Source organism: Perognathus longimembris, chromosome 7, assembly GCF_023159225.1.
Source record: "Perognathus longimembris pacificus isolate PPM17 chromosome 7, ASM2315922v1, whole genome shotgun sequence".
NCBI classification, from domain to species: Eukaryota; Metazoa; Chordata; class Mammalia; order Rodentia; family Heteromyidae; genus Perognathus; species Perognathus longimembris.
This window is the reverse complement of record NC_063167.1, coordinates 34280278-34294072: the sequence shown is the minus strand read 5'-3', so window position 1 is coordinate 34294072 and position 13795 is coordinate 34280278. Positions and strand designations below refer to the sequence as shown.

At 39.3% G+C, this 13795-nt stretch overlaps 1 protein-coding gene across 10 annotated transcripts in view; it reads right to left on the bottom strand.

The window, feature by feature from the left end:
• Nucleotides 1-13795, bottom strand: part of Osbpl9 (oxysterol binding protein like 9) — a 116869-nt gene that overhangs the window by 55875 nt on the left and 47199 nt on the right. For 6 of the 10 annotated variants that reach the window (XM_048351294.1, XM_048351295.1, XM_048351296.1 and 3 more), the window contains one exon: nt 11026-11102. In XM_048351294.1, coding sequence (XP_048207251.1) covers nt 11026-11102 — 77 coding nt within the window. Of the gene's footprint in view, nt 1-2127; nt 2413-11025; nt 11103-13795 lie in introns of those variants that run through there. The other 4 variants (XM_048351299.1, XM_048351300.1, XM_048351301.1 and 1 more) reach the window with 2 other exon arrangements.

The window sequence follows — 13795 nt, the reverse complement described above, 5'->3', positions numbered from 1 at the left end:
CTTTCTTACATGCTTTCTTTTTTGCCAGTCTTGGGGCTTGGCGACAGGGCCTGAGCACTGTCCCTGGCTTCTTTTTGCTCTAGGCTAACACTCTACCACTTGAGCCACAGCACCACTTCCAGCTTTTTCTGTATATGTGGTGCTGAGGAATTGAACCCATTGCTACATGTACACTAGGCAAGCACTCTACCACTAGGCCACATTCTCAGCCCATCATGTTCTTTTTTTCAAACAAGAGTTTTAAGACACTTGCCAGCACTTGGAACCAAGACAATCTGCAGCTGCCAGTCTGAGCTACCTAGCAAACAAAGATAGCTGATGGCCCATGCCTGTAATCCTAGCTACTCAGGAGGCTGACATCTAGCGCATCAAAGTTCAGAGCCAGCCCAAACAAAAAAAATTGGAGAGATTTCCATCTCCAAAATAACCAGTGAAACACAGGGCTAGAGGCATGTCAGTGGTGGAGCACTAGCCCAGCAAGCAAGCAGAGAAATTCTCTGAATTTCAACCCCAGTACTGGCAAAGGGAGGAAGAGAAGAGAAAGAGGGAGGGAGGAAGGGAGGGAAGGGAAAGGTGGGTAGGTGGGGGAAAACACAACGCTGCTTGTCTTTCAAATCAGCAGGACAAGGTGCTATCACAGTGTGGTTTGCTATCCAAGCTGTATTTACACTGAACGAAATTCCCTGATATTTTAGTCAACTGAGGATAGTTGAGTGATTACATGATTACTAAATATAATGTTATTAAAAAAAACACCAAAAAACAACCGAAAATGAAACTTTAGAAACTCCAAAATGGATCTCAAGCTTTAATTATTGAAGAGCACATCTGTCTAAACCCAACAGAGGGGCACTTTGGAAACAGATCTAACTTAGCTTGTCATTTTCCCTATTTCTTTTTGGGGTATAGAGGTGGTACTGGATTTGAACTCAGGTCCTTACCCTACCAGGTCACTAGAGCTGCATCCCAGCCCTTAGGTAGGGTTTTGCATTTTTGCCTGGAGCAGCCTCAGGCTGAGATCCTCCTACCTAGGTCTCCAGTATAGCTAGAATAAAAAGTAGGCTATACCACACATGGCTTGTTAGTTGAGCTGAGGTCTCACTAACTTTTTACCTGGGCTGGGCTGGAATTGAGATTCTCCCTCTCTCTGACTCTCAAGTAGCTAGAATTACAGGTACGAACCACAATGCCCATCTTTTCATTTCTTTTACACTCCTATAATTAAAATCTGAGTTTTAGGTGATGTATTCCTCTTTTGGAGTAGGAAGATATAGTATTTTTCTTTAAGTGGTCTCTTTCTGGTTGCACAAGATAAAAATAAAGAAATTTCCCCAGTAAATTAGAGATGTTAACACTATCATTTGGTTCAAAAGTCAGTGTCTTAAGAGATAATTCACAAATAAATGCATAATTTCCAAAATTAAGCATCACAGCAAAAGCTCTTAAAACTGTGGCCTACTCTAATAACCTTTTCTGACAGCCCCTTAGAACACATGGGACTAACTGGTTTTTTTTTAATTTCCTTAACATAGCTAAAAGGCAAAATCGCTTAAACAAGCAAAACCAAGTGTTACTTCAAATAAGCAAAGTTTCTGGTTCAATACATCTCTCAATCTTTCAAGATAAAAACACTTGTGATGTATGAATGCCAGCAAAAAGAGAAGAGTGCATGATTAAAAAGTACTTCCTGGTCTATTAATTCCAGACAACTCTCCATAACTAAACTATACTGAGACCCTAATATCTTCCTTTCAGTTGTTTGAGTCCAATACACTATAGTTCCAATATATTTGCAACAGCTACCCAAAAAACAAACCACTTCCCTTCCCATACATGTACTAATAAACAGTATCCATAATTATGCACAAAAATACTGTCTAAAACACACTGTCTAAAAAGATCATCAAAAGTACTATTTAGCCTGTCAACTGGGGATTCTACTAATGAACAACTGAAAAAATTAGGCTTTCCCATGAAAAGAAAGCCTAACTTTTGTATTTAAAATCGTATTCGGATCAGCTTTCTAAAGGAACGTCCTGTACCACAAAAACATATTTTGTAAAAAGGAATCGATCCCCTCCCAGAGGAAGTCAGTGAAGGTAGCTCCCCGAAGACAGGCCTACTCACCGCAGAGGGCGGCGGGCAGGGCGCCCACCTGTGCCCAGCCCTGCCGGCGGGGCCAGCGGGACCCCGAAGACTCAAGGGTGGGCGCAAGCCCCTTTCCCAGACCCTCGGGGTCTACTCACTCTGCCACTGGCCAGCAAGAAAGCCATTCGCCGAGTCCCCGCCCTCAGTGTCTCCTGGGGAGGGGGCGGGGTGACTCCTGGGCACCCCCTCTTCCAGCCCCACCAGCGACCCGACCTCCCCGGGGCAGAGCAATCCCCGCCGGGGGCTCAGCTCGGCCCCCGAGACGTCTGTCAAGCCCAGCACGCCCCGCCCGCTGCCCGGCCTGCCGTGGCCCTAATTGGCCAGGCCTGGCGGCTCCCTGCAAAGAGACCCCTGGCGATTGGCCATGGGTCACCTGCTGTCGGGAGGAGCGCAGCCGACGATTGGTGCTGGGACCAGTTTGGGGCTGGGGAGGCGCGAGTGGGGAGGGAGCGGTCCAGCAGGAGCCGCGGCGGCTGCGTGGGCTGGCTGCGGCCTTCCAGACCCCGCCCTCCCCACGCCTGTCTGGAACCTAAGGGGACGCGCCGCCCCGCAGTCTGGGGAGAGGTCACGACACAGCCCCTCTGGGCTTCCTGGTTCCAGCCCCATGGGTTCCTATTGGGTGGTGAGTGGGGAAGGGCGCTGTCACAGTCCTTAGGTGCATCACCGGCACCGACTTCCAGAGGTGGCCATCCTCCGAATTCGCAAGGCCTACTGGAGGGCCTGGGCCCATTGCTTTCACGGAGACAACTGAGATTTGGCTTACTTCCGGAAAGTTGTTTTGGTCCCCAGAGGTGCAGGGAGGCGGGAGAGGAAATACTAGTGTACAGCAATAAACAAAAGCTTGGGTGCCTATGTTTTATTTTATTCATCAGTTAGACTTCCTCGAGCCTGCTGTTGTGCCACAGCTCCATAAGGAGTGTAGGTGGCTTGTGAAGATTTTTTAGGAATCCAAATGGCATAACTTAAAACTACATCTAAAGTTTGGGTTTAGAGGACCTTGACAGAGAAACAACCAAAATGTACCAAGACAGAAATACATCAATATACTTTACTGATCTGCTATTACTATTTTTCTTTATCTATACCTCTTCCTTTCCCTTCCACACCCCTTTCACAGTGCACACTAAGCTCAATAAGTTAGTGCTGGATAAACTACACTACCTATTAATGTTAAAGACATGCTCACTTTCTTTTTTTGTAAGTTGTTTCAAAATATCCAAAAGAAACTACATTCTTTTCTACCCCTACTCAACTCTTTAGAAAGTCTGGTATTTCTAACAGGGCTCCCTAACTCAGCAAATGAAGCCACTTACACAAACACAGCAGTCCTTAAAAGACACCATCCCTAGCACCCTCAATCCATTCAAATTCTGTCCTTTTAACCTCTTAAATTATTTCTACTTCTCCCCCATATTATAGACCCACCACTCTATTCTAGACCTTGGCCTCTTGCAGTAATTTCCTTGCTCGAATTTTTCTCAGTCTATCCTATGTTCTCCACTACATCCTGAACACAAATGCCTACACTTTTAGAGGAGCAAAGATAGAATCATACCAACTTATCTGCAGAAGGAAAAAGCAAGGAGGGTGGAATAAAATATTGAGAACTCAGAAAAGAAAAAATATCCACCTAGAATTTATTCTTTTTTTGTTTGTTTGTTTTAAAGACAAAAGCTTGCTACAGAAGCCCAGACTGGCCTCAAACTTGTTGTGATTCTCCTTCACTCTCCTGAGTGCTGACAGAATGTGTGTTTAACACCACATCTGGATCCAACTTAGAACTCTGCTCTTGTCAAAATTCTCCTTAGAAAGTGAATAGCTGAGACAAAGGACAAAAAGACAAACCATTCCAAAACCAATGCTTAAAAAACCATTTGGTGTAAATCAACTGCTCAACTCTTGAGGGGAGAGGGAAAGGGGGAGGAGGGGGGGAAAAGAGGGAAGAGGTAACAAGTTGAATAGAAATGTACTCACTGCCTTACATATGAATCTGTAACCTCTCTGTACCATACTTTGACAGTAAAGAAAAAAGTTTAAAAAAAAAAAAAGTGAATAGCAAAACCACGTGCTATTGGCTCATGCCTGTAAATCCTAGCTACTCAAGGAGGATGAGATCTGAGGATTCCAATTCCAAGCCAGCCTGGGCAGGAATGTTCACAAGACTCTTATCTCCAGTTAACAACCAAAAAAGCTGGAAGTGGAGCTGTAGCTCAAGTAGTAGGGCGCTATAGCCTTGTGTTCAAAACTGGGGTGGGGGGTGAGCGTAAGCTATCAAGACATATAAAGACAAGGACAAATGCTAAATGAAAGAAGCCTATATGAGGGGCTGGGAATATGGCCTAGTGGTAGAGTGCTTGCCTTGTATACATGAAGCCCTAGGTTTGATTCTTCATCACCACATATATGGAAAAGGCCAGAAGCAGTGCTGTGGCTCAAGTGGTAGAGGAAAAAGAAACCAGGGACAGTTCTCAAGCCTTGAGTTCAAGCTCCACAACTGGCAAAAAAACAAAACAAACAACAAAAAAAAGAGAAGCCTATCTGAAAAGACATTCCAACCGCTGTATATGACATGGGGGGGGGAACACATGGTGTCTATAAAAAGTTCAATGGTTACAGGGAGTGGCAGAGAGTTAAAATGCCCAATGAAAGAATGAAATGTCAGATTTGGTGCTATAAACTGCTGGAAAAGAAGCTGAAAATAGCTAGTCTGGAAAATAACAACTGGGAAAATTGAAGTAGAAAGAACTTTTATTTTTCTGTATAAGCCTATAGTGCTATGCTGTTAAAATCTTGAAATTAGACTTGATAGATACTATTACCAAACTTTTTATAGGTAATATCCTAGCTTGGTCACTAAACTTTATTCTGAAATAATATGTAGCTTTCATTAGGAAACAAAAGCAAATTGGAGTTGCCAGATTTCATTTAAAAAATGTCTAACACCTTGCCAGGAGTTTTTTGCATTATTTAAATTGGCTCCCCATCATAAAGGTTCTGTCTTCTATGCACTATAACTTGATATATCACAACTAGGAAGTCAACAGGTGAAATATATATATGTTTATTTCTAGAGAAAGGTATGGAAAAACTATTACTTGTACTTTTATATACTTCTCTACAGTTTAAACTATTTTTTTTTTGTTTTTTTGCCAGTCCCAAGGCTTGAACTCTAGGCGGGCACTGTCCCTGAGCTCCTTTTGCTCAAAGCTAGCACTCTACCTTTTTTTTTTTTTTTTTTTTTGCCAGTCCTGGGGCTTGGACTCAGGGCCTGAGCACTGTCCCTGGCTTCTTTTTGCTCAAGGCTAGCACTCTGCCACTTGAGCCACAGCGCCACTTCTGGCCATTTTCTGTATATGTGGTGCTGGGGAATCGAACCCAGGGCCTCATGTATATGAGGCAGGCACTCTTGCCACTAGGCCATATCCCCAGCCCAGCACTCTACCTTTTGCACCACAGCACCACTTCCAGCTTTTTCTGTGATTAATTAGAGATAAGAGTCACACAGATTTTCCTCCTCTGGCTGGCTGGGAACACAGTCCTCAGATCTCAGCCTCCTGAGTAGCTGGGATTACAGACAGAAGCCACCAGCACCTAGAAGTCATTTTTTAAAAGAATGTATTGCATCACTGCTTCATTATAGTTTTTTTTAATATAAATTTTTTAAATTATCAAACTGAATTACAGAGAGGTTACAGTTTCATACATTAGGCATTGGATACATTTCTTGTACTGTTTGTTATCTCATCCCTCATTCTCCCTCCTTCCTCCCCCCCCCCTCAATTATAGTTTTGAGGTTTTATTTGTTTGATTTTGGTTTTGCCAGCCCTGGGGTTTGAAGTCAGGGCCCGGGCACTGCCCCTGAGCCTCTCTGTGTTCAAGGCTAGCATTCTACCACCTGAGCCACAGGGCCACTTCCGGATTTGTTGGAGGTAAGTGTCTCATGGATTTTTCTGCCTGGGCTGGCTTTGAATGGTAATCCTCAGATCTCAGCCTCCTAAGTAGCTAGGGATTACAGGCATGAACCACCAGCACTCAGACAATATAGTTTTTAATATTCAATTTTCATTGTAGTTTTTCCTCTTCTTTATACTGGATTGAGGCCCATACAGGCAAGGACTGTAGATAATTTTATTCATAGCTATATACTTTACTAGTGGAATGTATGGAAACACAGTAAGTGCTCAATAAATATTGACCGAATAAATAACTTTTATGTATTCTCTATATATTCTCAATTGAATATGCACTACTGAACATTTTTAGCCTTGTTTATATAAAGTCAGAAAAATACATAATAAGATTTTCAGGAAAACACACAGCTAAAATAAATTATTACCAGTTAAAAAGAATAAATTCTATCTATTTATAAAACTGAACCATCTGCTCTTTGTTGTTTCCCAAGAGGTCAAAATAGACAAGCCATGACATGTAATCACAGCTGCTTGGGAGGCAGAGAGGCTGGGAGAACTGCAGTTCAAAACCAGCCTGGAGAAAATTTTAGAGATATCCTATCTTAATAAACAAACAAATTGGGCATGGTGATATACACCTGCAAGCGACATGGGAGGCATATGTAAGAGAATTAAAAGTCCAGTCCAGGCAAGAAACATGCGACCTTACCTAATAAAAACTAAAGCAAATGGGATAAGGGAATAAAGAATCTGCATGGTGAGCTCAGTACAACAGAATTCATGACAAAAATGAACATAGAAAATCTTGGATTCCAGTTTAGGACTAGAAATTCCCTTGCCCTCGGTAGTAGCACCAACCCTGGCAACAACCCACAAGGGAATCTTCCTGTGATACAGGAAACTGAGGTAACTGGTGACTTCCCCGTACCATGTACCTGGGGAAGACATGGCACATCTATATATAATCATTTCCTTTGGGAAAGAAAGGACTCATGGGAGAAAAACAAAACATGACTACTTTCCACATGTCACAAATGCCTTAATGAGGCCAAGGGAAACAACACGGTTGTAGTAAACAGATCTTTACATAGTGAGAAAATGAAATGTATAGTCAAAAGATTTCTGTAACCATCCCTTACCCACCCAGTTAGACACATATGGTATCATAGTTAGCAAGGGATAAAATAAAGGCATCTCAACACTACTAAAAGACTGGTTTCTCTGCTACTCTCCATATATACCTTAAACACTAAGTGTTTTCATCTATAAGAAAATTTTGACAGATATTTAATTATTACACTTGAGTACTTTCTTTTGTCAAAAGACTTCATAATGAAAATGTTGTTTTTCTAGCCTTGATAATAGCTGCAATGCTACCTTATCTCCTTTGTGTAAGGATGCTTTGCCACAGATTCAATGCTATTTCCGGTGAGCTCATACCGGCCCTACCTGTTCCCTCAGCCATATTCTTATGCAATTTATCTCTTTCTAGAGCTTGAGATTAATGCTATGTAGGGCAAATTTTATAAAATAGGAGACAGGGGAAATGAGGAAGAGTGATGGAGGGAATGAGTGATGGAGGGAATGAGTCTGCTCAAGGTACATGTATGCATATATGGACATGTCAAATTAAGTCCCCTTTAGGTAGCTAATTAATACTAATAAAAAAAGTGGGAGAAAATTAAAAAATTGTAAGACAACAGCAATAAAATTCTAATTTTTGATAGCTATGTAAAGTATAGTCTACAGTAGTTTATAAAAAAACTACTGAGAACAATTAAAGCATCATTTCTATTTTTTAAAGCATCATTTCTTGACATAAAGAATAATCATGGATGCCACTTATATGTTTTAATATCAATTCATTTATAACACAGACTAAAAAACTTAAAGGTCTCTATTCAAAAGAGCTATATGTGAAATTTCAAACTGGGATCTAGAAATGTCTCTACAACAATATTCTATGTTTTCATTTCTGATAACCTCCAAAAACAACCATCATTACACACTGAATCAGCTTAGTAAAACCATTAAAAACTAAGGGCTTCCAAGTTATGCCATTGCCTATGCTAGTATTTATAATCAATTTGGTACCATGTACTGTTACTACTTAATCACAAAAAAAGCCTTGACCACATACATGACTTATCTTTAGCTCACAATATGTACTGTGTAAATGAACAGTTCCTAGTAGTTAGAAGAAAGGTTATATGATGACTGAGTCATCACATTCCACACTATAGTATATGCATGTCAAACTTAAACAACCATTTTTACATTTTAGGTAGTAACCTCCATTTAGTAAAGCAGTAGCATTCATCTTCACTCAGACTTTATTGCTTTGAGATATGTTTTGTTTTAACTTGAAAATATAATAAATTTACATCTATTGTATCTATCCACATTAAATAAGTTTATGATGTAATACTTTAGCCATATGCCAGAATTTAGAGCCTGTAAAAGCTTTTTTTTCTAAAATAGGCCCAAATGTACTTGTTTACAAAACTGATTTTATACCTTATTGTATAAGGTCTAACTAAAATTCTACCTCATATAATATACAATACTATGAAACTACAGGATGAGACATTCTGAATCTTCTTTCAGCAGTTAACCCCTTGCTTGTCAATCTCAGCATTTAGTTTGTACTAACGCATACTAAGTAAATAAATTAGTATCATGAAAGATCTACTGAAGACCTCTTACAAACTAAGAAGAGGGGAATAGGAAGCTCAGTAGCCCCTCTGGCTATCCTTTAAGGAGCTTTTTAATTAATCTAGCTTGTTCTTAATAGTTTATATGGGTATAGCTAACATATAAGTTTAGAATGACTATAGGAGACTCAACTTTCATAGTAGTGAAAAGGACAAATTTTTAGGTCTTTGTTCCATCTTCAGACTACTCTAATTGCAATTTGCTAATAATGACAGAGATGCAGGCACAATAGGGAAAAATGAAAAATAGAAGATAGAAAATATATTCTACAAAAAATTACAGTTAGAATAGAAGGAAGTGGGGTACCTTCTATGTACAAGTCATTCTACACTAGGTATTATGTACATAATTACTCTGTTGAGACTTTATACCTATTTTTTACAGATGAAAAAATCTGAGTTTAAAAGATATTAAATATTACCCTAGATTATACAGCTAGTAAAGGCATTACTAAATAGGTGAGAGCTGTATATACTTTAAAAGACAAGAATACTGTAAGAACGTAATGAATTGTGCAATGATTATGGCATTCAAAAGAAGCAGACTGACCACTTTGAGCTTGGTGTCAGAAGAAAAGGACCTTTCTACTACAGAGGTAATTTCTGAACTAGACTTTGAAGAAAAGGGCAATGGATAATTCAGAAACCAAGACAATATGTATATAGATGTCCATGGGTGTCCAGTGGCAGGAATGCATATATGAGCAGGCTGAAAGCAGATCATAGAGAAACTGAAATGAATCTAACCAACTGTGAGGGGAATATCAACAGCCACATTCAATTATCTTCTAGTTAAATCTTAAAGTGGATAAAATGATGCTGTATTATTTATGAAACTACCTATAGAATACATGAAAATGTTTTTTAAAAGCATAATTCAGAAGCCAGGTGTCGGTGGCTCACAACTGGAATCCTAGCTCCTCAGAAGGCTGAGATCTGAGGATTGTGGTTGGAGGAAACTCCATGAGACTCTTATCTCCAATGGACTATACAAAAAAAGCCAGAAGTAGGACTGTGGCTCAAGTGGGAGAGCATTCGCCTTGAGCAAAAGCAGCTCAGGGACAGTGCCCAGGCCAAGAGTCCAAGCCCCAGGACCAGTTAAAAAAAAAAAAAAAAGCATAATTCAGGTAATTTGCAGGTCTTCAACTTTGACTCCCTTTTAATTATGTATAGCCCTTTAATAATCACATGCTCCAGCAATATTTTTAAGCCTCTACTTGAACACTTTCAAGTGTGGAGCGCTCATTATCTAGTAGGACCTGGGATACGCTATTTTTTTTTTCCTAATAAAGCCAATGCTTGATGTAGGGTGAAGGCAAGTAGAGAAAATGAGCTTTATAACCATGACTTAATCCTTTAAGTTAAAATGAAACAAAATCTTCTATATTCACAAATACAAGTTCTTTCAAGGGAGAGTAAGCACAAACCAGTCTTTTCTATATGGTAAAAGAGATAGCTGTTGCTTTTATGACCCTGTATCCTTTTCCCTTGGTCTGCTTTTGCAGGGTGTGATGTGGGGTGATGAGTCTTCAGCACTGCTAGCTAAAGCCAGTAGCATCTCAGTTCTGGGGTGAAGCACAAGAGTGTAAAATTGTGATTCGTTGGGGCTGGATATGTGACTTACACAAAGGTGATAAGTATATTGAGAAGAACAGCCTCTGATGGACTCAGTTCCTGAAATTGCTAAAACCAACTAACCATCACAGAAAACAAGCCTATCTGAAACCAACTCAAAAGAAATGGAACCTGGAAACAGATGTGGGGAGATCAGAGGTCAGAAATGCCTCCTTCAAACAACACTGCTCCTCAGTGGATTTGTTTTCTTTGAACCATCTGCATTAGGTTTTCTTTCTTTATTACAGTTAGTATTAATATAACAACAAGGAGGTTAACTTCTCTATTATTTATCAACTTCTCATCTGTTATACATTATTCCATAATTTGGTTACATATCACTAACCTACTGTTGATACTAAATATGTAAAATGAATTTGGAATGTTTTAGCACAGCATTTCACTTTCAACACTGCCATGTACTGTCTTGTTTTTAGACAAAATTGGTAGTTTACTCTATAGAAAGCAGGAGGAAATAAATTTCCAACAACACTAATACTGAAAGACAAGAATAAGCAACTCAGAAATTAAAAGTTCTCATTACACTATATCAGTTTTTTAAAAAAGAAAAACAACCAAATATAACTCCCTAAAAACCAACTTAATGAACTATCCAAAAAGCATATAAAGACTCTTACTTGAAGCTGAAGAGTATGCCGAAGAATTGTTTCTTCTAATGCATGAATCCACTTCTCTCGTTCATCAGCATCACGAGCTAGAATAAAAGATTAGAGCTATTCAGTTTTGTCATATCTTTAATGGGTTCCACTTTGACCTACCTTATTGCTAAGCATCAAAATGTAATAGAATATCTAAGTACAAATACAATATACTTGCTTATAATGGAATAATTACACATAATAAGTCCATTACGTAGCTCAGAACAAACTGCCACTGAAAACTAGCAAAGTCAGACTAAGTATTTTTTAAAAAATGGTTCTGTAGACTGATTCATAGATTTTAAAATGTGATGCATATACAAAGGAATACTATTCAGCCATGAAAAATAAAACCTCATTGTTTACAGCAACATGGATCTAACTGGAAATCATATGTTAAATAAATGAAAGGCAAAGAAACACAAATACTATATGATCTTGTTCATGTAGAATCTAGCTTATCTCACAGAAGTTGAAAGTATGCCATCAGTGTAGCTCACATGGTAGAACGTATGCCAAGTAAGAACAAGGTGCTCAGTTCAAACCGAAAAAGACAATTAAAAAGTTGAGAGCAGAATGTGAGTTAGAGTAGGATGAAGAGAGTAAGGAGGAGGGAGAGCTGGTAACTGGTACCCAGGATAGAAGCAAGAAGCTCAGGTATGCTATTGCACCATTTGGTGACCACAGAGAACATTAACTATTGGCTGATTTCTTTTTCCTTTTTTTGCTAATCCTGGGGCTCGAATCCAGGGCTTTATACCTGCTAGGCAAACACTCTGCCACTCAGCCATATTCCAAGCCTCTGGTTGATTTTTTTAAAACTTGGAATAAAGGTGTTTTTTTAAGTTTTATAATAAAGCAGTAATCAATGTTTTAATGTATTTGAACTGGAGGTATGGCTTAAGTGGTAGACAGTCAATCAGCCATTAGTAACAAGACAACTGAGCCTGGCACTGGTGACTCAAGCCTATAATCCTAGCTACTCAGGAGGCTGAGGTCTGAGGATGAGGTTCAAAGCCAGCCTAAGCAGGATAGTCCATGAGGCTCTTATCTCCAATAAACCACTTAGGAAAAAGTCAGAAGTGACACTGGCTTAAGCACTAACCTTGAGCAAAAGCAGCTTAGGTACATAGCCTAGCCACTGAGTTTAAACCCCAGAACTGGCAAAAAAAAAAAAAAAAAAAAAAAAGACAAATGAGAGCATGAGATCCTAAGTTTAAGCTCCAGTACCTGACACAAACAAACAAACAAAAAACCAACCCTCATCTGACAGATGGGTTTAACCTGGTTTAAAAAGTGCACAATGTATATATGTATCAAAACATCATGTTAGCAGGGCAATGGTAGCTCCTGTCAGTAATCCTAGCTACTTAGGAGACTGAGATCCAAGGATCAAGATTAAAAGCCAGCCTGCAGGAGAGTGCTTGAGACTCTCTCCAATTAACCACCAAAAAGTCAGAAATAGGGCTGTAGCTGAAGTGGTGGAACATCAGCCTTGAACAAAAGAGACCAGCACCTAAACCCTGAGTTCAAGTCCCAGTAATGGTACAGAAACAAACAAACTAAAAAAACACCAAAACACAGCATGGTAAGCCTATAGGTACAAAACTATGGTTTTAGGTATCAGTTAATAAATAAAATAAAACCTAGTTGAAAGCACTGAAAATCAACAAGGTAGTAAAGAATTACCAGGCCAATCTGGAAAAGGACAGACATCTAGATTAGCCTGGTATTTAGAACTACTCTTCAGTATTTAGAGATATTATAAATTTTGAGAGAAGAGTTCTAAATTGGACATAGCACTTCAAGCCCTGTCAGAGAGGATGCAGTTAGTATATAAGAGGTATACTTTCTGCTCAATTTTGTTAGTGAACCTAATTGCTCTAAAAAAGTCTTTTAAGCCAAAATTTGAAGACCACACTTAATGCTAACAGAAAAGAGTAAAAATAAGCTATGTTTTAGTTGAGACTCCTCAAGTTGCTTCACCTTGAGATAAAGGATAAACCAGAATTTTATTACTTCAGTTCCTAAAGGATTCAAATAAAAGGTCACTTTTTTGTTTTTTTGTTCAGTCCTGGGGCTTGGACTCAGGGCCTGAGCACTGTCCCTGGCTTCTTTTTGCTCAAGGCTAGCACTCTACCACTTGAGCCATAGTGCCACTTGTGGCCTTTTCTGTTTATGTGGTGTTAAGGAATCAAATCCCAGGGCAAGGCAAGCACTCTACCACTAAGCCACATTCACAGCCGGGGGGTGGGGGGATCACTATTTTTTTTTTTTTTTGTCTTTTCTTTTTTTGGTACTGAGGATTGAACCCAGGATGTTGAACTTGCTAGGCAAGTGTGTTGCCACTGAGCTACAGCCTATTAGGGTCCCTATTCTTTAATTTTGAATTTTGGGGGGGAAAATCAGGACTTTAATCCTAAATGGTATAGAAAACGTTAGGCTTAGGATGTTTTTAACGACACTAATAGGGAAAGTGAACAGAGACCAGAGAAAGGGAGAGATGGAAATGAAAAGGGCTATAGAAAGTATGGAGGTAAGTTGAAAAAAAATCTAATTGACTAAGGTAAAGGATAGAGAAAAAGATAGAATACAATAGACATGTTGACTTATCAGGGAATGTAGGGGAAAATAATGTAGGATGAAAAAAAAGCATAAAGGTTGGTTAACTGAGGAAATATAAATACTGTTGTTCTATGACATAGAGAACATAGGAGAAAAGTTAAGTATAATGACACAAACATGAAAT